Source organism: Gymnoscopelus microlampas, assembly GCF_963454915.1.
Source record: "Gymnoscopelus microlampas genome assembly, chromosome: 12".
Classification (NCBI taxonomy): Eukaryota; Metazoa; Chordata; class Actinopteri; order Myctophiformes; family Myctophidae; genus Gymnoscopelus; species Gymnoscopelus microlampas.
The window spans coordinates 39,310,465-39,330,408 of NC_139949.1; the positions used below are offsets into that span (position 1 = coordinate 39,310,465).

At 42.2% G+C, this 19,944-nt stretch overlaps 1 protein-coding gene across 3 annotated transcripts in view; it reads right to left on the reverse strand.

Moving 5' to 3' along the window:
* LOC311056918 (ryanodine receptor 1-like) overlaps positions 1–19,944 on the reverse strand; it is a 115,123-nt gene that overhangs the window by 56,273 nt on the left and 38,906 nt on the right. For all 3 annotated transcript variants that reach the window (XM_084073767.1, XM_084073766.1, XM_084073765.1), the window contains exons 31-59: positions 19,642–19,765; positions 19,253–19,413; positions 18,344–18,506; positions 17,477–17,563; positions 16,769–16,995; positions 15,461–15,905; positions 14,421–14,735; positions 13,246–13,548; positions 12,697–12,897; positions 12,132–12,243; positions 10,587–10,730; positions 9,439–9,712; positions 7,749–7,863; positions 7,081–7,213; positions 6,862–6,956; positions 6,546–6,681; positions 6,054–6,240; positions 5,532–5,643; positions 5,039–5,159; positions 4,476–4,645; positions 3,724–3,944; positions 3,353–3,443; positions 2,823–2,963; positions 2,261–2,424; positions 1,901–1,979; positions 1,334–1,423; positions 1,095–1,241; positions 612–689; positions 397–472 (exon numbers count right to left, since the gene is read on the reverse strand). In XM_084073767.1, the coding sequence (XP_083929893.1) occupies positions 397–472; positions 612–689; positions 1,095–1,241; positions 1,334–1,423; positions 1,901–1,979; positions 2,261–2,424; positions 2,823–2,963; positions 3,353–3,443; positions 3,724–3,944; positions 4,476–4,645; positions 5,039–5,159; positions 5,532–5,643; positions 6,054–6,240; positions 6,546–6,681; positions 6,862–6,956; positions 7,081–7,213; positions 7,749–7,863; positions 9,439–9,712; positions 10,587–10,730; positions 12,132–12,243; positions 12,697–12,897; positions 13,246–13,548; positions 14,421–14,735; positions 15,461–15,905; positions 16,769–16,995; positions 17,477–17,563; positions 18,344–18,506; positions 19,253–19,413; positions 19,642–19,765 (4,712 nt within the window). The remainder of the gene's footprint in view (positions 1–396; positions 473–611; positions 690–1,094; positions 1,242–1,333; positions 1,424–1,900; positions 1,980–2,260; positions 2,425–2,822; positions 2,964–3,352; positions 3,444–3,723; positions 3,945–4,475; positions 4,646–5,038; positions 5,160–5,531; positions 5,644–6,053; positions 6,241–6,545; positions 6,682–6,861; positions 6,957–7,080; positions 7,214–7,748; positions 7,864–9,438; positions 9,713–10,586; positions 10,731–12,131; positions 12,244–12,696; positions 12,898–13,245; positions 13,549–14,420; positions 14,736–15,460; positions 15,906–16,768; positions 16,996–17,476; positions 17,564–18,343; positions 18,507–19,252; positions 19,414–19,641; positions 19,766–19,944) is intronic.

Below are 19,944 nucleotides of genomic sequence, written 5' to 3' on the forward strand. Positions count from 1 at the left end.
CATGTCAAGGGCCCCCAAATTGATATGTATTTGGCTGCGGACCCCCTTCTGAAAAGATGTTGTGCCAGGGAGCCCCAGAAGAGAAGATTTGTGCTGTTAGAAATTAAATCATTATTCCGAACACATCGCGACGCAATGAGTTTGTGAAGTTTTAAGATAGGCTATTTTCAAATAGCCTAGTATAAAGATTTAAAGTGGTTAAACTTTCTTCATTTTGCTGGGGACCCACCCTAGGGACTCAGTGGGGGTTCCTGGACCCCACTTTGAGAACTGCTGCAATAAATATCACATATTCAAGTACTTCCACTTCACTTTCACTTTATATTATCAATCCTTTTTCTCAAAGCTTCTTTGCACTATTATTGAAGTAAAATGCCATATGCCTGTATCTCTCACCTTTTGATTGCAGCTCCATTTTCTTCTTCCTTCCCCAGGTGTTGTGATAATTCTCTGCCAGCTGCTCAGCCATAGACTGGGAACCCAGATAAAAATAGCACGTTCACGACAAGTTCAATATATTAAGGGACCAATGACCAAACTAGAAACAATAAACATATTAAAAAAACTGAAAATTATGTATTTGAATCAATTCAAAGACTTTGGTGTCACACCTGCAGGTCTCTTGAAAGAGCCATGTGGGAGATTTCAATGGGCTGGGGACTGTAGCCATGGCTTGGGTCATAAGTAGCCTGAAAACACAGGAAAATCAATACAGAACAGATGCCAATCTGATAGGGTTATTGGTTTGTACATGTACATTCTAACATCTACTGTACATATAGTGAAATCCGGACTGTTGATTTAACCACATGAACCCTAGCTGGGCAATCTGGACACATAATCTGGTCATAATAAGTGTACATTCAGCGAACATATGCGAACATTTGTCAAAAAAGAACCAATCTACAAGCTCACGTCGTTTTGCAACCCGTTGTGAGCTCGTACATCGGTTATTTTCGGCAAAGAGATTTTGTATAGAGAGACCAAGTATAGACCCCTGGAGGACCCCGGTCAACGAAGCATATAGGGTTTAAGTGAAAGTGTAAAAGGTTGATCAAGTTAAAACAACGCTCCAGATTTTGCAGTGCAAGTACCTGTGCAGTTTGTGAGATCTTTCGAGTAGAAGTTGGCTGCTTCTTCTTCTCCGTCTCATCGTCCTCCCTCGCTTTGTCAAGAGTCCACTCCCATGCGAGCATGGCTTTGATGGATTCTTTGATGGGCCAACGGTAGATCTCTTTGTCCTACCACAGGAAAAGACGCTAAGATCAAACACCAACACAGAATGGAGTGACAGGGCAGAAATCGCCAATGGACAACATTGCTGCAGCCTCACCTTCTCAGAGAAGGTTTTATACGGTCGAAGCATGGGGTGGGTTTTCGCATTTTCATCCAGCACCTCTCCATAGGACCAGTTATTCTGAATCTGAAATTATGTCACATGTTTGGCATTTTACACATGCATCAAAATCTGTTACACAGCCAGTACTCTATACTGAGTTTCAAATAATTAAGCCAAGCAAAAGAAATACATAAAATGAAATGTATGTGGACAAAAATAAGCTACGACAGAAACACGACAACTGTGTCGGTATCAGGAAGAATGTTTTGTGCTGTTAAAGGGGGTATTCAGCTGGAAAATATTGTAGAGGGGGTACATAAGTACGGAAAGTTTGAGAATCACTGAGCAATACAATTACTAGATTCAATAATTTGATCAACTGTCAACAGTCTGTTTACAGACTGATTTCTATATGATCAAGACCATGAAAGAAGAACAGCTTAGATCAAGATATGTTGTACAGATGCACAGACCATCCTATATTTCCATTGTTAGAGGAGACACTATTATTATGTTGTCAACGTATCAGTGCAAACAAGCAGGAAACATCCTAGGACCAACCTTCTCAAAGGCCCACTTGTCATGTGTGTATTCAGCATATTTGTTGATAAAGGGGTCCAACCTCTCAGGGATGATGGTACTGCAATTTGGAAGCAGAATTACAAAGCTTAGATCTTGTGTTGTACAGTATAAAGTCAGATGCAGGGCTGGGCAATATATTGATGTATTGATATCGTAATATGAGACTAGACAGGGATTTGGGGTTTGGGGTTTAATATTGTGATATGACATAAGTGTAGTCTGGTTGATTGTTGATGTGCTATTTGATTTGGTCTGTGTCGCCCAGCCCCAGTCAAAGGTATAAATGTACCGAATAAAAACATGTGTTCATAGTTCTAAACTAAACCTTTATGATCTCACTTTGTGGTTTCTACTGGTTTAGGGTCAAAGTTCCCCTCTGCGTCAACCGAAGCCTTCTTCTCCGTCTTGGAGGAGTAGGTGGCGTCAACGTAGTCAGGAGGTATCGCTCCAGCTATGGAGCAGATGCACGGCATGGCGATTTTGAATATCTCCGCATCGAATTTCTGAAATCACATTAGCCACATTAGCCAAGTTACAGGTAGTGTAAGTGATATATTTTTTTTTAAATATGATAGGTTGAAAAGTTCAAGCTTTACATTCTAGTAATCATTGTATAGTGTTTGATCAGTAAAAGCTCTTTCCAGCTCTTTAGTAAATAGAACATTCATTTTCAGGTTGGTTACAGATTTCATACAATCAGCAGAGAGTACCCAGGTATCAGCTTCAATTTTAAAGTGTTCCAGTTCCCCTGTTACTGAACAATATACCGGTAGTCTATAGCAATTACTATCAGAATATAGAGCTATTTAACAGTCACTTTAACAAACAGATGGTATTACAATATGCTGAGCTACTGCATATGTTTAAAAAACAGGTTTGACATGGAAAAAGAGGTTCACACCTTGTGTGCCAGCGACTCAAAGATTCCCCAGAACAGCTTGCGAGTCAAGTGCAGCTCCTCCTCTGATGAGATGCCGAAGTTACCCCAACCATTGGGCAGGCAGTAATACTTCCAACAGCGCTCATAGTGATTGGTCAACAGCTGCATTGTATGAAGACACCATCAATCAAACCACCACTGTATTAGCCATTGTACATTTTTAACATTAACACTTCAACCATGGCCTTCTAGTTTGAGGCATACTGTATCATTATAAGCCAATATGCATTTTTGTTTTACCATTTTGTAGATGATCTATTACAATTTTCAGAATATTTTAGAATATTTTGTGGTTAAATTAAGTGGCTCCGTGGTTAAGTGGTTAATTACTTTATCCAGCATCTATCAAATCAAACTGATACAGTATACAATATTGTAACAAAACCAAATTATTTTTAAAATGTGTACAATGGCTATAGGCTGCAACTGAAAAATAACAACCACAGAACAATACATTTGCATGTGTGGTAGCATATACAGAGTCATTCTACCTTCAGTGGCATTTTTGCGTACTCGTTGAGAATTGGCACATCAAATACAAGCCGCCTCAGCAGGTGTTGGAGCATGGATGGACGCAGATGTCTTAAGAAAAAGATCATAATAACACTTCCTTCATTAAATACATATCTTTTGGGAGAATGTCGAGACAAATGTTCTTTCCTTTAGCTGTGGACTGATAGAACTTTTGAAGTAGAATGTCAAAAAAGTAACAAGAGGACAAGACACAAGGACTGACTTAAAAAAGCCCTAATGCAGAACCTTAAATCATAGGGGAAGAATCTTTGCGAGGGATCGGACCCAAAAGTCAGGCATCGATCGGGGTCCAGTGAGGTTTGACACAAGTTCTAACTAACTAACTCACTTGCACAAAGCCATGAGGCACTCCTCAATGATGTCTCTCTGGGCCTTGGTGAACGCTCGTCCACGAGACAGCCGGTAGATGGTGTGTAACATGGAGTCTATCATGATGGCTCGGTGGTCGCTGCCAGCAAAGAGAGGGGCGCACTTGGTGATGAGCGGTAACACAGCGGAGCACAGGTACCGGTTCAGGGCCAGGGCCATCTCTGTCGTGCAGAAGGCAACCTGTAACAAAGATGTTCTGTATTAAATTTCTTGTCATTAGTTACTCATTATAAATTACGTACCATACTGAACTCACTTTTATCTCAGAAACCTATTAGCTGTATTATGAATACAAATTCATATGTATTTGGCCACGCACCCCCATTTGAAAAGTTTTTATATAAGGGAAGAATGTTTCAATTAAAAAAAAGAAATAGCCAATCTACAAGCTCACGACAACACGCTGTGAGCTATTTTCAAATACAATGCTTGCATAAAATAGGACTTCAATGTCTAAACTGTTCCTCATTTTGCTGGGGACCCCCTGAAACCCTCTCAAGGACCCCTGGGGATCGCCGTACCACACTTTGAGAACCACTGAGCTAGCAAGCAAGTTACGGGTCCCTTTGTACACTCCCAGAGTTAAATAAACACAGAGGATTTTACAGTGTAGGGTCCAAGATATGTCAATAAAAATGGGGTTCCATGGCCTCATCATGCACATCAAACTGGGGGGTCCTTGAAATGAAAAGGGTTGAGAATGAGGCTTACCGTGTCTAGAGAGGCAGCAGCCCTCATGTCCGGCAGGAAGCCCACTTCCAACACGTGCAGCAGGAAATCCTGGTTCTCGATCCCGTACACTCTGTCCAGGAACAGCACCATGGGAGCCTTGTGGTCCGGCACAAAACTTGCTGACATTTTTGGCTCTATGATGCTGTTGTCTACACATCACCACAACAGGGAAGACATAAAGAAATACTAAGCACAATAATACACGTTGATTTGTCAAAGATTGACAAGTAGTACTGCCTGAAAATAAAAAAGCAATATCGCCCCTGAGTAAACAGGCATGCGCTATGGGCTCAGTGGTAAAACTTTATGCACTTGTGCGCGGATCTTGGGCTAGGACATGAACGTTACAGAGTGCAGGTCTATACTAGGCCCCCTCCTGTTTTCCCTATACACTAAATATCTTTGCCAAATATAGCCGATCTACAAGTTAACAACACATCAATTTATTTAAGTATATACACAGTGTTACAGTATTGTGAGGACAGTAAAAGTATTTCACTGCGGTTGTGATTCTAAATGGATACGAGTGGTTCCCTGCTTACCTTTTCCAAAAGCAGGAATCTGAACAGGGAGGCTGATGACCCCTACCAGGTCCTCAATGGGAACCAGAGAGCGCAGGATGGCTCTGATCCTCAGAGCCTCACCCTTACCAGCCTGGATCAACTGCAAGACCAAAAACCAAAAGAGTTAATGGCAGACCTGAAGTAGCAGAATAATTTTGGAATTTCATTCCAAAATCAAATATCCACACTTAGCCTTCTAGAATGATCACTGGACTGAAATCAAAACCTTTGAATATAATGACATGCCCGACATAGAGATTTGAACGGGTTGAAAGTGCTAAAGTCTGTCTGTATGTTTTAGAAATATTTAACCAATGAAAATAAATAATAATTAAACTAAATAACAACTATGTTGGAACGATTCTTTTGTCCATTTCCTGAAAAGTAACGGTTTTGGACATACAAGGTTTCCACCAGACAACCACATATATCGTATAAGACAGTGAAACCTTTCATACAGGAAGTTACCCACATGCATCTCCGGAGCACAGCGTCCCAGCAGGTCAATAAGGGCGGAGTAGAAGGACATGATGGCGTTACCCAGGTGAACCTTGTTCTCCTCATGCTGCTCCTCTCCTCCAAACCTACCGGGGAACACATACAGCAGTGGTTCCCAAACTTTTCATTTCAAGGGCCCCCATTTGATAGAAAAATAATAATCATCTCTGAGACCGTAATTTACACTGTAAATTCCTTAGTGTTAATTTAACTCTGAGAAGAAGATTCGAACCCACCAAGAGGCCTGTTGAGATACGGTACGAATGAGCTTGAGGCAATACTACTTGTCAATCAGTAGGTGCCCTACCTGACACCAGGGTCTACATTTGTCAAAGGAAGAGTAGGAATTCCACCACTGCAGAAGTACTACTCTACTCTAAAGATTGGTTCAAATCATGTTTTATTCACCCTAAGTTTGGGAAACTTAGGGTACACCGTTATTGTGATAACCCCTGATGATCTGAGCAAACGGTCAAAGCAAAGCTGTGGTACTTACATGGGGAAGCGTCTGTCTTTCTTCACACTGGGTCCATCTCTGGCAGGATCCTCCGATATCTTGATGGCCTCTTCAATGGCAGCCAGCAGACCGTTCCCACCCTCTCCTCTCAGCGCAGGGCCAAAGCACTCAGGCCGTCGAATCAGCAGGCGTACCACTACGTTGGCATTCTCCTCTACGCTCTCTCCTACAGGGGGGCATCATAGTTGTAATAGTTTTAGACGGGAAAACACTCACACTGTCACATCATTATGACAGAGGAAGAAGAAAGAAGAAGATATTAACCCTAGCATCACTATTCTGTGGGCGAAGATTCGTCGAAAACAGACGATCTACAGGCTCACTGTGAGCTCGTAGATCGGCTATTTTCGGCAAAGAGATTTGGTCTTGAGAGGAAAAAAAGAGTGGACCAAGTAGACAGCCGACCCTGGTCAAGTTTAGTTGGTTTAAGTGGTGAAATATTTTACGGTGGGACATAGAAAATCAACTGACCGTTGACAAATACAGCAAAGCGAAGGAAGTCCAGATACTTCTCTCCACCACAAGGGTTCCAACCAATGTCAGGATAGCCTTTAGACAGCAGCATTGGGCAGCTCTGAAGACCACACCCCGCTAGATACTTCACCACCTGGAGAAACAGTGAACAGATGATGATAACCTACTTCATGGTCAAACCTATAGAAAGCTATACTGTATGTGTGTATCTAAGACTATGAAAAAAGATCAGTTTGTGTACTGCCTTTGTCTAACTTGACAATAATGTAATATTCATCTTAATTTGAATCAATACAGGTGCATTGTGCTTTACCATTTCTAGGTCCTGCTCTTGCAGAGCCAATGCAAGCTCGTTGTTGTCAATGCAAGATGCTGCAGCCACATCCAGTGGGGTAGAGCCACGCATTCCTGAAAACAGTGTGGTGGGCATAAATACACGTCACACACATTCACAAATACTTTTAATAATTAATTTATCTACAAGAGCAGAGCATGTAGATTGGCTAAGTATATAGGATAAGAAAATGCTCACCAAGACCAATGCCACTGTTCTGCAGAAGGTAGCTGAGGTGGTCAAACATAGAGCGCTGGTTCTGGCGACTGATGCGACAGAAGTAGCACAGGAAACGACAGCAGTTGGTCACCATGCGAGGGAACCTGATCTCCTGCAGAAGTACAAATGTATTACTGATCTTTTGAAGTTAATACCTGAAAAAGGTTATATAAAATGATGTGCCACGTATTATAATATATATTATTATTATATGTACCTCTAACTCTGAGCGTGTACTGAGCGTGTACAAATGTAACCAAATGAACCTATTGTATAATGGTTACAAATGGATAAACTAACACTGAGGATTTTACTGTGTGTGTGATCATTATAGGGTCTTGTGAATATAAAGTAATTATGACAGGCTTGACACTTCTTAATATTTAATTCAATAATGTTGAGTGAAGCTTACTCTATTATCAATACTAGAATCATATTTTGGGGGCTTTTCTGCCTTTGATAGTACAGTAGAGATTGACAGGAAACATGCAGCAATGGTCCACTGGAACTCAAGAATCGAACCCGGGACTCGCTTAGAGCCTATGGCACACGCCTTAATCACTCGACCACCAGCGCCCCATACATTTGGATAGATTTAGATTCCGCCATGCACTAGAGTTAGAAAGACGAGAAAGCAAGATGAGTACCTTGGAATCTCCTCCACCCAACACGTTGACCATCACCTCCATGACGGTCTCATGCATGCCCAGAGCTCGCATCAGGTTAGGGTGCTGGTAGAACACTTTGTTACTCATGATGTTCCTATATTGAACACAAGAAGTTTGTTGCAACAATTTTTTTTGTATTTTCTGGTGAGACCCCTGGTCGTCATCACAGCATCTGTCTATGGTCTGTTAGAACTGCAATTCTAAGAAGTCAGTTCGAAACTAAACCATGGAAACACCGCCCCAAAACAATGAAACATAGTTTAGAGTGATGAATGTTAAAGGAACAAAAAATCTTCACAGTAACCGTACAGTATGTATCAAAGTCATACTGTGTAATCTTTTCACTCGCACCAAAATGACATCAAAATGTTCTTTTATTCTTTTTATTTGATTCTTCTTTATTTCAAAGTGTTGTGTTCCAAAATATTCGTGGCGCTGGGATCCTGGAGGATTCCTTTTTGAGCTGCACTTCCATATAAACACTGTAATAACGGAGCTACCACAGATGTCACTCAAAAAACTACTAAAATTAATGTTACACAGTATGATTTTAACTTTACAAATATTTTATAATAATGATAAATACATTTCCGGTACAAAAGCATGTCCTTCGGCTCCGGGTGCCTGCGTCATTTTGGCATGAGTATTCGACTAAAATACTGTTTAGAGAAGTTCAAAAAACATGCCTGGTTATTGTGAAAAATATACCAGTGAAAGGTCATATACATCTTTTTTGTTTGTTTGTTCTGTATTTTGAGCAATGCCCTGCACATAGACACACATTTAAACCTGGGAGCTGACCAGTACAACCACAATCTGCCACTGAACAGCTCCACTGGAGCAGTTGGAGGTTCAGTGCCTTGCTTTAGGGCACTTCAGCAGTGCTGGGGGAGGGATTAGTGGTGACCATTCACTTCCCCACCCAGATTTGTCCTGCCAGTCCGGGAATCGAACCAAGAATCTTCCAGCAACAAGTGCGCTCCTCTAACCTTTAGGCCAACATTTATTTTGCTTAATTGAAAAAGTTACACTAGGGCTATATTCAGTTGCACCCATTTATACCATATGGATTTGAAGCCAACTAAAATGATAAATTGAGAGGCAGTGATGTAGTTATGCCTCTATCCATTCCCTGGAGCAACGTATTGTGTTACATGCCTCATAACATACAGGGACATTAATACCCATATATACCCTTCCTTGTCCTAGGATTAAATGCAAGTATAGCCTTTCCTGCTGTTCCCCTGCTGTGGTGTTTCAACTTTCCCATTAAAGAGCCACACTGCCATCAATACACAGTCATTGTCTATTCAAAGCTTTGGCCGTATATCATACATGAACATAGATAATATTCCCATTAACCACATGAACCCTAGTGTCCCCATAACTCACACGTCATAGGCGAACATTCGGCGAAACTAGCAGCTCTACAAGCTCACAATATGACGCATTGCAATGCGTTCTGAGCTTGTAGGCTGAAGTGATTAATTCATTATGTATTTTTGTTAAATTTGGGTCCCTGGGAGACACAATGGGTCTCGAGCTGATAAAGTTTAGGAACCCCAAATAGAGGATGGCTCGCGAGGCTAGGGGAACCCCTGAATTAGAAGATAAGTAGGTTATCAAACTATAGAAAACAATTGAGGCGAGAAAATGATAGAGTACCAACCCAATGCTTTGAATCATAAGCCTTTCCTCCTCTGGACCCATTTGGACAATGAGCAGAGAGCGGATTTGTGCGAGACACTCCAGCAGCTCCATGGTGTCCACGATGGAAACGGCATTGATGGTGTAGGCCTTGGGAAGGGCACGGATGAGCTCCCCCAGCCCGTCATACTGCCTGTGGAGCAAGCTGAACATCATACGGACCAGCTCTGGGTTCTGGATAAACGACTCCTGGGCCCAGTGTATCATAGTGTGGGAAATCAGCTCTTGTAACGTGCCTGGTAGACAAGAAGAGTGGATATTTGGGGAAAGGTGAGATTTTGCAATCGCAAAGTAAATTTAACAGTAGTGTAAGTAACCTGTTACTATACTGTAAACCGGCGGTTCTCAAGGTGGAGTCTGGGGACCCCCAGGGGTCCTTGGGGGATACCGGGGGGTCCCCACCAAAATGAGTTAATACAGCATCACAATCATTTTAACGACTTTAACCCTTTTATACGTCGGCTATTCAAAAATAGAAAATATACAGGCTCATAGTGCGGCACAGAGTGCCGTGCTATGAGCTTGTAGATCTGCTATTTTTCAAAAGTCTTGAACACAAATTGCTTCTGGTGGTCCATGGCACAATATATTTTTAGATGGGCGTCCGCGGCCAAATATTGATCAATTTGGGGGTCCTTGACGTGTTTATTAGTGGCTTCGCTGGGTGTGAGCGTAACACTAAAGCCAAACATGTCAACCACTAGCCTGAAGGGGAATTCCCCCTTGGATGGGGGAGATATTCAGGCAGAGGCTCTAAGCCACTCTGCTACATGAGCACACTCATCATGTTTCCATTATTTATGATACTTTCTTCTCAAAACGTTGGCAACTTTCAACTCTGATTAAAACTTAAATATTTTACTTTTAAAACTTGAACTTTGAAAGTCTACGGGGAGAATGTTGAATACCATATTTTCTTTAAAAAAGAAAACGCATTATTTTGTTATTATGAACTGCATTTATTAATTTTTGGCTTATTTTCCCACTTTACTGTGTTAATGAAGTTGCGTACTCGTAGGGAGGTAGCGAGCGACAGGGCATGTACTGTATCACAGTACAAATACTTTTAATTACATGAATAAGTCTGGGACACACTAAAGGTGAACTCACTGGGTTTCTTCTCTTCCTCTGGCTCTGGCTCCACCTCTACCTTCTTCTGCCGGAATTTCTTCAACTTGGCCAGCATGCTGACCAGTCGTCCTCTAAGAGAGTTGTCCACCGCTTCCTCAACCTCCTCTTCCTCAATATGTACACCTGAGAAGAGGGAAAAGTGATCAGATCCCACCTCAACTACACCATTGGAGAGATCACAGTTTTCACTGCATACAGTACTTGCTGAACCATAGAGACACACGGGCGGAAACGGAAGGCCTACAAATTCACGCCCACTTTTGAGACAGCGCTGCTACTCGGGGTCCGTTACAACGATGAACTGCAGCTCTCAATGCAATCTTTATGAGAGGCATTGTAAAATACCGTCATTTCATTGGTTAACTACTGAGGCTGTAGCGACTTTTTTGGTGTTCTAATAAAGTGTCCCATTTGTTTGATTTGTCCTTTTTAATGTCCCATATCTGTCATCTCGATATACTACCCACAATATACTATAATATACTCCATCAGTATGTCAAAACCGCTAGCATCGGAGATCTAGACTTTAAGTGGTCGCATGGTATATACGTCACGGACGCATCCCTTGAGGTTTTCAATACCCAGAAAACGGGCGAAAGTGGACGTTTTCAATATGTTTTGGTCATTATCTCTGGAACAGAAGGTCCAATCTGCTCAGTTCAAAGCTTGTTGGGTGCGTGACGTTGAGGACATTAAGCACGCAATGACACATTTTCGGGTTATTTGTTTTTTTTTAGGGGAGGCGAGATCTTAGTTGGGCAGGCGACCGCCTGTCCTGCCTCTACAGTGTACACCACTGGTCGGCGCTCGGCGCTCGTAAAGACAGTGATGTCACTGAAATGCGACAACTTGTCTGTCTGCCGTCTACCCTCTGCTGTGTTAACATTATGGGTAACTCGTTAAAGTGGCAAATTAAATGTGAAACACATCAACTATTAAGAAAACAAGAAGATATGTTGACAAAGACACTCCATACATTTGGAAACATATTTTTATTTAAATCAATATCGTCTCCAGTTAATGCAGGATAATTTTAAAAGTAGGCTAATTCTCATATCCTCTCATAGGGAATGCATTGAGAGCTGCAGTTCGTCGTTCTAACGGACCTCGAGTAGCGGCGCTATCTCAAAAGTGGGCGTGAATTTGTAGGCCTTCCGTTTCCGCCCGTGTGTCTCTATTGCACTGTGGCTCAGTTTTGTTTTGCCCTCTTTGGGGCTGAAATTCACTTTAAGCAATAATTTAGTAGTTGGCAAAGACACACTTGAGTTTTGTCTTGCACTGTATTCACTTGTGTTCTGCTGCAGTGGTTCTTAGTGGGGTCTAGGGACACTCCCAAGTTCCAATTAACCCTGAGAGTTGTGGGGATCCTTGAAATTAAAAAGTTTGAGAACCACTCTTCTACTGTGCAATGTTCAAGAATTCCTGGTCAAGCTAGCCATGCAAGATAATACATTTAGATGGATGCAGTATCACTGTAAAATGTATGATTGTGAATGCTGGTGTTAAAATATAATCAAAACTAACCGCAGTGGGCCAGAAGGTCATTGTGAAACACGATCATAGCATCACGGACGTCAACAGGCACTGGACATTCCTCGTCCTCAGCACAGTTCTTGAAATTCATGAGCATGTTCACCTACACGTACATGCACACAAAATGGAAAAAGTAATTTTACAAGATAGACCACCACATATGACTAATGACAGCATAGTGTACAGCAAAATGACTGTAAGGTATCTGTAAGCAAAGCAAAAAAAAAGGAAAATTTGTGTGTGTACAGTATATATTGTATATATATATATATATATAAAATCACACCCAGTGTGAAGAGAGTGGTGCCTTTGAAAGTGTAACTGGTTGCATCCTTGTGTTGCAATCAGCAACAATATGTTGTCACGTGACACGTGACAACATATTGTCACGTGTCACGTGAAGCTTGACCAATCAGCCGTGCTCAAACATACGGACGGACATACGGACGGACGGACATACGGACACACGGACAAAGTCAAATGTAGGAGTGGTTGGCACCACTCAAAAAGGAAAAAAGGTTAGCTGTGTTGCACAAGGCAGGAGAGAGTACAGCACCTGTTCCTGTGGTGGGGAGCGGAACTCGCGGGTTTTGCGGGCAGTCTCTGCCGCTGACATGGTGAACGCCATCATGAGCTCATTGTAACGCAGCCTCTGGTCCGCCTGAATCTTACTGACAAACTTTTCTGAGAAGGCGATGATCGCTTCCACTCTGTGCCGTAGCTCGCAGTCGCAGAAATACTGAAGAAGTGTGCACATCTAATAACCAGAGGGAGTTAAGATATATATATATATATTATTATTAGGAAATTATTATCAAATTGGCACTTTATCCAAAAAATATTGTAGTGAGAGTTGACTCAAATGAATGGTTTGAATTTGTAGATGATCTTTGTAAACCATACCTCTGTACAATCTGCAAACTGTTAATAAAGTATTCAATAAATCAATCAATCAATCATGAATTTCAATTAAATTCGTCTTTGATATGATCACTACATATATACTTGATCCCCTCCTTCTTTTCTTTGCCTATTTTCACAGAATGTTCAGCTATTAAGTTCATGTGGTTAAAAGGTGAATGTTATTTGATCACATCTTCCACACCTGCAGTTTGACAGACTCCGGCAGCTTCATCTGAAAGAGCCCTTCCTCTACCACTTCTATCTTGGTCTCGCCTCCCGTTGTCTCCCCTGACTTAGCCTCTTTCTCTGTCTCCTCCGCTCCTTTCTCTCCGTTGACTATGTCCTCCTCCTCCTCCAGCTCGGTGGCTTCCGCCTCGTCCAGCTCTTCATCCTCAAACTCCTCCTCCTCCTCGTCTACCTCACCCACACCTTCGTCTTCTATGTCCTCTTCGTACTCGTCCTCCGACGCCTCCGTCATCCTCCTCCCTGCTTCCTTCAAGGTGGTCTAAGTGATATGTGTTGGTTAAAACAAAAACAAGAGATGATGACTGACAGTCATATTATACCAGGTTGCTTTTTTTGTTGTTGTTCTTTTTCTCTCTGTGAGCGTGTGTGTGTGTGTGTGTGTGTGTGTGTGTGTGTGTGTGTGTGTGTGTGTGTGTGTGTGTGTGTGTGTGTGTGTGTCTGTGTGCGTGCGTGTGAGCATACATTTGTTGTTAGCACTTCAGCTGCGTGAATGAGAGAGGGGGAGAAGAGAGACAGGGGAGGGCGGGGCTATTAGCAAGCTTATGATCCCATAGCATGGGAGGACGGCCGCCGTTCAGAGTATGGGGAAGTCTCGGGGAAGTCTCCCCATTGGCTTAAAGGACAGCCAGTCTCCCCATTGGCTTAAAGGACAGCCAATGATGAAGAAGTCGAAGAGGTCCCTAGTAAGTAACGAGTAGTGAAAGTCTCTTTCTAGACCAGGTCTTCAACCTGGTAAAAACGTGTAAAAAAAGTTAAAGTGCTACATTGTGATAGCAATGATTGTTATAGAGTGTTTGTTTAGTGACAAGGGTCTCCCTGTTTCCAGCTCTTCAGTAAACAGAAAATAAGAGTTCAGGTTGGTTAACAATTTCATCCAATCAGGAGAGAGTACCAATTTATGAGCCTCAAGTTTATAGTTTTCCATTTTAAATTTTGCCTGCAATATTTTATTTTTTTAATCACTTCCAATTTAACTTTTCATTCAAATTGGTATCCCGATGAGAAAATGTATTTTCTCTTTACTAAAGAGCTGGAGAGACGGGGAGACCCCTGTTACTGTAACACTCTGGCTGTGATTATTATCAGAATATAGCGCTACTTGACAATAATTAACAAATAAATATCACTTACACGGCGTTTCACTTCGGTTCCTTTTAGGGCTAAAGGCTTTGGTACTTTCTCTGCTCCCTTCACCTCCGCCTCCGGCAAGGCGAGGAGCTGGGGCTGCTCTTCTTCGTCGCCGGTGGTGAAGACCCTGGGCTCGATCAACTTCAGGATGTGCTTGACGTCGTCGTCGTCGAACACGCCCATGATGAGGAGGGTGCTGCAGAGCTTGAGGATGGGGACGAAGTGGAACTCCACGCTGCCTCCGACGGGGTCCCGCATGGCTTGGCCCCCGTCCTGCACCGCCTCTGTCAGCATGATCAGGGCCTTGGACTTCAGCACCTATAAGAAAGAAATGAAAGGGGGGAGTATTTACTGGCCTGGAGGAGGGGGATGACTTTTCTTCATTTAGCCAGCAGATGACCGCGAAAAAGGAATGCCGCAGGGTCCTTGCACCCAGAAATGGTATTTATTTGAAATACATAAATAAATACATTACTGGTACATGTCCGGTTCCTGCATCATTTTGGCACTCACACACTCACAACTGAAAGTAGTGTTTTTTTAAACACTTTTTACCAAATGTTCTCCCCTATTTAGTCATTATGCCAATTGGTTCCTTCCCCCACACTTTTTCTGAGTGTTGTCACTACAGTTGTATGCTACTGGCTCACCTGCCAGTGAGGAGCCCCCACGGGGAGGACGTAGAGCCTTCGTCCTACTCCTCCCACCCAATAACCCTCCTTGCTGAAAGGTACCAAACCCAGCCCGTAGGAGTACGTACAGTGACAAATATCACCCTCCACGCCCGACTTCCTTCCCCCGGCCAATTGTGTTCGTATAGAGGCTCAACAAAGAGCCGGATGCACCGCGGTGAATTCGATCCTGGTGGCCAGGTACTTTACCACTGCGTCACCCGAGCACAGTGGTTTTTAAAACACACTTTATGCAGAATTATTATTGTGAAAAATATACCAGTGAAATATTATACTGTATGAAAAATACAAATTGTTTACTTGAAAAAATTACAAAGTATTAGGGAAGAAAATCACAACGTTCTGAATTACCTCTAAGGGGATGACGGGACTCAAGGTGTGGAGGTCGAGGTTAGTTCCCACAAACCCTGTGGGGGAGAAATGGAGCTTGGGACGCAGGCAGGTGGTAAGCCCCACCCCGGGCAATGCGTGAGCTTTGTCCTGGTCGGAATACAGGCTGATGCTGCGCGTCTCGTCCGTCATCGGCACGATGAACTCTTTGTTGGTCCCCAGGCGCCCCCTCTTGGCAGACTCCAGGTGCATGCTGATGAGCAGGTCGTAGAAGCCGCTCCTCATTGGCCCGGGCAGGTAGGTGTCCTCTATGGCGTAGAAGAGCTGGGACTCGTCCACGTGGCTGCAGAGCGCGTGCGCCACGCGGTTGTTGCCCAGAGCGCACACCGAGCCGTACAGCTTCAGAGTGTGGTAGTGGAACTTCAGCAGGTCCATGCGCTCAGACAGCTCCAGGATGTCAATGCAGCTAAGAGAGGTGCAAAAAATGTTGATGATTTTAAGACTAGGCATGTAACGATTCACTCAACTCACAATACAGTTCGAATTACGATTTCTCTTACACAAATCCAGTATTTTCTTCTGTTACATTTTTATTACTGTATTTTCTCTTACTCTCTTTTCAGTACAGTGGCAAATGACTGAAAACTTTTCATCAATTCTCAATTCTCCTGTATTTTCTTCAATTTGTTTTGTTTTTGTAAAGAATGTATAGCTCTATATTCTGATTGTAATCATTGCTGCAGTTCATTAACTCTCCCCGTCTCTCCAGCTCTTTAATAAACATTAAATATATTCTCAGATTGGCATACACATTTTATCCAATCAGGTGAGAGGACATTATTACTGTCATGGCAACAACTGGATCGGCGGGCACAAGACCGCAGAGGATGAAGGAGTTTCATCAATGGCCTATCTTCCTCGTGGAATTTAAGTACTGAGTAACTAGTAGAGAGAACCCCACAATCATTTATCAGCATAACTTTTATAGTATTCTACTGTAGCTCCAATTGTGTCTTCTCATTTTGTTTCACTTCCAATGTCACTTGTTTATTCTGTATCCTATATGTGTTCTCTCTCCTTATTGGATAAAATTAGTATCACAATCTGAAAATGTAACCCCAGTCACTGAACAAGTCAGAATATAGAGCTATCCAACACTTGTTTTAGCAAAGAAAAAACAAACATACAGGACACCCCTTTTAACCAGTCCAACATTCTGTTCACAAATCCTTGCTCCTTGTGCTGTGACAAGTGGGGATTTGCACACTGAATGAACACCATAAAACAATTTCCATGTAAAATGTAGTTCCAACTCAGTGCACTTCTGACCGGTTCTCCTCTGGGATGTGCAGGGCCATCATGGTGAGTGGCTCCCTACACTCCACCATCCAGCCCAGTCTCTCATTAATGCGCGCCATCTCAGGTGCCAGGAAGTGGTTGGGCATTCGGCTCCAGATGACCGGCGTCAACATCTGGACGTCAAGGCGTGGTGGACACTGGGGGACAGGGTTCCTCCGTTCGCTCCTGAACATGGCCGCTGAGATAGGCATGATGTTCTGGTGAGACGTGAAAAAGAAAATGAGAAAAGGTGTACGTACAATCGTACATATACAGTAGGATGTTTGAAATCATAGCATAGAGTACCGAAGTCCCCTGGGCCATAAAGATATTTTCCCATTGAAAATTGTCTGGCCATTTGATTTAATTATTATGGTTAAGAAGCATCAACTGATGGTGAAAAAGTACTAATTTATCCAAAGAGTGAGAAAATGAAATGCCGCGATCAAATCATTTACAATTTGCAGGCTTGGAAATGACCTAACAACTACATCTCGCCCCACCTCTCAGAATGCCCAAAATCATTTTTTTGTTTTTCAAACATTTTGTTTTTGGAACACATTTCTTGTTACGTGATTTAAAAATATGGGGTTTTTGAATGGGAATAAAATCTTCATGATCCAGGGAGTGTTTTTTTTTTTCAGACTTCAGTACTCTATTGTAGAGTTGAGGGAAACTGATATATGCTTTGTGACAGACCTTGAGCTTGCCTAGATCTACTTGAACCATGTTCTGACTGGAGGGCTGGACAAACACAGCTGGGAACAGCTTGGTGTGGGGCTCCACCTTCAAGGAGGAATCATTTCATGTTTGTATTCAGTTCAAGTTCAAGTTCTAGATGTTCAGCACAATATACAAACACAAAAGACAAAAAGAAACAATACAAAACAATGTACAGTAAGGTACATTAACCACCTTGTAGTACAATTAAAGCACTCGCCTTTGAACCATAAGGTTTCGAACCCAGGCACTGCCAACTCGGTGTATGAGTAGCACGGCTTGGGTAAGTACTGTAAGTAAATACTGGGGGCTGATGTTAGGTGACCGTGTTCCACCTCAGCAATCCATCTCCTCTGGGTCTAGCGCAGTGTTTCCCAAACAGTGGGTCACTAGTAAACATCCCCTTTTTTTGTTTCTTACATTAAAACAATATAGAGTATATTATTTCAAAAGATTTTCAAAGATTTAGAAAAATAAAAGTCTTCATGAATGAAAGAAAATCTTTACAGCTTTCAAAATTTCATAAATACATAAATAGATAAATGTAAAAAATTGTAGATCTGGTATTGTTACTATTTTGGGTCACAGGGAAACATCAAATCTGTCTTTTGGGTCTCAAGCGAAAAAGTTTGGGAACCACTGGTCTAGCGCATTGAAAAGGGGACAGACACCCTCGTTCTCGGCCCACAGGGGTCTATCCATGGCCCCATAATTTTTTCCCTAAATCTTTGCTATACTATGACATGGCCAGAATAGGGACGCTAGTGTTCATGTGGTTCAATGTCTGTGGTAAAGTTCATAAGTTGTACTGTATGTCTCACAGAGATTTACAATAGCTCTCCTGACCTGGTAGAATGCGTTGATCTCTTTGCCGTTGGCGGTGAATGTCATGAGTCCTGTGTCCAGGTCAATGAGACAGCCGATCACAAAGTCCTCCTGGCTGACGCGGGTCTGCTGGGAGCTACTGAACTCACCTCCCCACACCATGTAGCAGTTACTGCGCTTTATGCTAGACAGAGAAAGAAGCCCATGATATTTAATCGTTAGGTATCAATCTATATTAGTGGTTTTAACCCATTAAGACCGGGAAAGCATCTGTCAATTTAGATTTTAGCTAAAAAATATGATTTTATACTTTGGCTATTCAAAAATAGCAGATATACAACCTCATGCACGAATATATATATATATATATATATATATATATATATATATATATATATATATATATATATATATATATATTAGGGTTGTCCGATATTGGCTTTTTTACCGATAACCGATATACCGATATTGTCCAACTCTTAATTACCGATACCGATATCAACCGATACCGATATATGCGGGGATTACTGTGATTAGGGTAAGCTTAAATCTCATATCACACACACCATATACAGTAAAAACTCCTGTAACTTATTTATAAAGCAAAAAAAAAAAAAAAAAAAAAAAAAAGAAATTTCAAAAACCGATACCGATATTTTCCCGATATCGATTTTTATGCTAATATCGGCCAATAATATCGGGAGGCCGATAATATCGGACATCCCTAATATATATATATATATATATATATTATTTTAAAAGCGAAATCTCAATCTCAATCTCAATCTCAAATCTTTGCTTCTGGGGAACAAAATATTTTGAGATTGGGGTCCACGGCCAAATACATATCATTTCCTAATTTCCTACCATTTCCAAATACATATCAGTCCTTGACATTTCAGAAAACTGTTACTATATTTTGTAACCTACCTGTCATGGATGTTGCCCTTGTCATCACCAACAGTGACGGTGACATTTCTCACTTTGTGGAGGTCAAAGTGTCCGTCGTACTGGTGGTAGTCGGGTGTTATCCAACCCACCCACACACCACCCGGTTCTTGTCCCGCAAAGATCCTCACCGAATAGTAGTACTGGCAAAAGAGGAGGCGAGTCATCATTCAATATTATTACAGGGTCATTTCAATACACTTGACTGTGCAAATATATGGAAAACACCAGTGGTTTTCAGGGTCAGATCGGTGAACCAATGGGATCAGGCGCAATCTCTCCGCGCCTCTATACACCCGCCCCTCTATACACCCGCCCCTCTATACACGAAAACAGGAGCGCTAGTGCAGCCTAACCCATGAGAGACCTACTGTAGTTGTGTTGAGGATTATGTCAACATCATCACGGTCATCTGGCACCACATCATCGATTAAGCGGGGTACGAGGATAGCAGGGGGTGGTGTTGTCACAGCCTTCTTAGCCTTGAACAGGAACCTGGACATCAAAGGGACACATACAGCAAATACCACATGCTGGATAGGCCACCCAAGAAGCTCTGCACGGATGATGCCATTTTAGAGGTCTCAGATTTTATCAATCTTTCAAATCTTTCAAATTGCTATAGAGAGGCCTCTTTGCACCTCATTTTAAACATTTTTGATTTATATATAGCA